Source organism: Antrostomus carolinensis, unplaced genomic scaffold (genome assembly GCF_000700745.2).
Source record: "Antrostomus carolinensis isolate BGI_N321 unplaced genomic scaffold, ASM70074v2 scaffold9930, whole genome shotgun sequence".
Lineage (NCBI taxonomy): Eukaryota > Metazoa > Chordata > Aves > Caprimulgiformes > Caprimulgidae > Antrostomus > Antrostomus carolinensis.
In genome coordinates, this window is record NW_010286438.1 from 13,456 (window position 1) to 17,325 (window position 3,870).

Consider the following 3,870-nt stretch of genomic DNA (forward strand, 5'->3'; position numbering starts at 1 on the left):
TCTGAATATTAACAAACAGATATGATGAGCTCAGTAGAATACATGTACATGTCTCCTTACTGGTGTTTGACCAGATGGTGAAGATTTTTAATTAACAATGAACCTGGGAGACTCATTCCCCTTTCTCTTTTGCCATCAACATACTAATACATATTTTATAGGTAGGGGATAATATTTTCTGAGAAGCACTTCTATCATCAGAAAAAGAAGACAGGCTTTTTAGGCTTTCCTAAAGGCTGAAGCAGAAGCAGTAGGTCTGACTTTAAAAAAAGTGAGAAGAATTATTCCATGCTTAAGTATAGATATCTATCTGTCACACTACCTGTAGAAAAATACAAAACCAAAACCAAAACCAAACCAAACCAAACCACTCGGCTGATACCTATGGAGTAGAGATTTAACAAAAAACAACACCTCCACTACAGTCTTGTCTTGCTCAAGTCCTCAGACTGCCTTAGTGAGGACAGGTTGTCAAGGAGAATGTAGATTTCTACGGCATGTTTATTTTCACAAAAGAAAGCAGACTGAAGCAAAGAAAACTGCACTGTCTTAACTTCGGACAGCACTACAGAAGCCTACCTCTTCTCCTTAACAGAGACCACAGTCATCTCCCTATATGTTCTAAAGAATTATGTCATTCTGACTTTGGGATTTCCACCCCGGCTTTTTTAAAATCACATAGTGCTCTACAGAGGTCAGAATGGTTTCTTTACTGTTTGTCCATTCTGTTATTTCAATACAGAACAATAGCTTTTATAACTGAAATGTATTTCCTATTGTATATTATGATTGTCCCACAGACCATGAACACTCCTTTAGCTGGATTTTGCAGTTCTTCTGTCATCTGCCAGGCCATTAAGTTACCCGTGGAAAACCTAAGAGATACTTTGCAAGTGCATACCACAAACACATTTGGAATTGATGACTTTTTACTTTGCCTACGACTATGTTTTGCTAATACTCCCTGAAAATAAAATAACTTGCTACAAAACCTTCACACATCAAAAGATCTTTTTTAAATATCTCAGCTTTTCAAAGAAAATGTGCTTGCTTTTGACCTTCATCTCAACTGGTTTTCTCACTTATGCCCTTCCTTATTTCCACAGTTTTTTTAGGAGAATAATCAGCCAAGTCCTGCTCTCACTTGTCTTCTCTCTAGCATGGCTCAGCTGCATTTTGTACATTCAAAAAGGATCAATTGAGAGTTCTGGCCTGTTACTACAACCATAATAACAAACTGACTAATTACTGATAGATTGACTAATAACTATGTTTTCCATCACTAAGGTTTTCACATTTTTTGTTTTTATGAACTTCCCGGTATCTTCTTGCAAATGAGGATGAAAGGAAGATGAGCATTATTTCCCAGTCTCCTCTCTGATCCAACAGTCCCGATGTACTGGTGGAAAACACTTTGTTACACAGAATAAAAAACTAATATTTGTTCTCCCTTCAATGAAAATGGACCCATTGAAACTAAAATCTGACCTAATCCCATTAAATTATTTTTATGGTGTCAAAGGTCAAACTTCTGAAGGGCAGCAGCGGGTGGGTCACAATTCAGACTGTATAAATTCCCAAGGGCTTGGCCAGTCTGTCTACATACAGCTGGAAAGCTGTATTGCCTTTGGTGCTGAAGCTCGAAAGGTAAGTATTTCTCTAGGAAAATGTACCTTCTCGCTATATTATTTCTTGCTTATGCCTAAACTTAAAAAGAGAGCAATTATTGTGTTGTGTTTGGTATCTTTAAGGACAGAATATTTACATGATATTCTCTACAAATCTTCTCACCTGTATGTAGGCATCTTACACTATTTTATTATGTGTAAAACATGAGTATTTGTTTTCAGGAGGCTTTTAAAAAGTTTATTCTTCGTGCTTAAAATGTGATTTTATTTCAGAGCAGTTTATCCTCAGTATCTTTTAAGTTTGATTTTGGCAGCCAAAGAATAAGCTCGCTTGATTGACCTCTGATTCAACAGAGTGCAATGAGAGCAAAACTGTGGCATTCAGTGAATTTGCTAGGTTTATTTTAGTGTGAAATGTCTCTATCCCTGGAAAATACAGCTGGTGAACACTACACAAGGTAAAAATGTGGGGGGGTGTACAGACTTATATTCTTACAATAATTATAAATGTGAACTTGCATACAGAAAGTGAAGGAAATAAATGTGTGTGCGAATGTATGTGTATACTCATGAGCATGGTCACAAAAACCTTGGTGGGGTTTAATACTCCAAAGACAAACTTGAGATCCCAGCACTATGCAACTACATAAGGGGCTGGGTTTTGAAAGACAAGAAGCTTTCACAATTTCTATAAATCACAGATAGGAAACTAGATTCATGCTGACCTCAAAAGTTGTGCTTTATATAAGCAGAGTGGCTACACAGGACTGAGCCTCAGACAGAAACAAATATAAAGCTTTTTCTGGTCTATGCCACAAATGAATATTAATTTAACAGTACTGTATTATGGTAGGCATTGCTATTTTATCATGTCTGCATTTCTATTCTATATGAACGTCACTAACAAAATTTAATTTCTTAGAAAGGTTATAGTGCAGTGTATATATAGATATATTTAAGCAAAGCAAGCTATATCTGAAAGCACAATAGGGTGGAATGTGAATTTTTTGCATCAGTCTCTCTCCTAGACTAGGTGACCTTACACAAATTATATTGCCTATCCATGCTTCCATTACTAAAATAAGGGTAAAGATACAAGCCTTTGAAGATCTACTGACAGTAAGTACTGTGCAACAAATAGATATTTTACCGCACTTATTTATTTCTAGAAAATAAAAATAGTCAGTCAGCCTCTGTTTTCACTTATATCTCTCTAAACCTAGAGCAAGTCTGCTAAAACTTGCACTTTAAATTTCCTACTTTGCAAGTATATTTTTCACTGAATGAAAATAAGCACAGGAAATTGTTGTTTGACTTCTTTGTTGTTTGACTTCTTCGTTGTTTGACTTCTTCGTTGTTTGACTGCTTTGAAAAGGTAAATAGAAATCATACACACATACAGGGACACCTTCTAGTGGAAGATATCCCTGCTCATGGCAGGGGAAGTTGGAACTAGATGATCTTTATGGTCCCTTCCAACCCAAACCATTCTACGATTCTATGATGATTCTGATTTAAGACCTCTGAGGAACTTCACTGCCAAAAGGCAACTGAACACAAATGCAGAAAGAAATAGATTTATACATATAGAGTCTCTCATAACATGCATGAGAGGTGAGCATAGCAATACGCATGTTACCACAGCATGACTTCAAAACTACTTGTTTATATTTCATTGCCTAAAAAGTACTATTAAAGTTCATTGTACTGTGTTTGCACAGTATTCCATCATTACACTGTTGTATTTCTGCTGTTTGTTCTAGACAATACTGGTTTCACAATGGGCTCCATCGGTGCAGCAAGCACGGAATTTTGTTTAGATGTATTCAAGGAGCTGAAAGTCCAGCATGTCAACGAGAACATCTTCTACTCCCCTCTGAGCATCATTTCTGCTCTGTCCATGGTCTACCTAGGTGCAAGAGAAAACACCAGGGCTCAGATAGATAAGGTGAGACAACAGTTAAGGATTTAAACCTTCCTGCTGCCCAGTAAAGCTGTAGCACTTAATTATATGATAATATGCCTTGCATAGCTCAGAGGCTAAAAAATCTGTATCCAGAGTTATCAAAAGCTGTGGTCACCTCAAACTCCCATAGTATTAAACAAATGCATCAGCTGGAAATCTTGAAACTGGATTTAAATTTTAATTTTATCATTGTTAGCAGTAAGATTCTCAAAGAAAACAACATATTCCAGGGGTCCTTTATTTAGAGTAAGAAAAGTAGATAAAATCTCCAGGGAA

At 36.5% G+C, this 3,870-nt stretch overlaps 1 protein-coding gene across 1 annotated transcript in view; it reads left to right on the plus strand.

Annotated features, from left to right (window-relative positions):
* The first annotated feature begins 1,604 nt into the window (after nucleotides 1-1,604).
* LOC104526281 (ovalbumin) overlaps nucleotides 1,605-3,870 on the plus strand; it is a 7,188-nt gene continuing 4,922 nt past the window's right edge. The window contains exons 1-2 of the mRNA XM_010169735.1: nucleotides 1,605-1,647; nucleotides 3,392-3,576. Of these exons, the coding sequence (XP_010168037.1) occupies nucleotides 3,409-3,576 (168 nt within the window). The 5' untranslated portion in view covers nucleotides 1,605-1,647; nucleotides 3,392-3,408. The remainder of the gene's footprint in view (nucleotides 1,648-3,391; nucleotides 3,577-3,870) is intronic.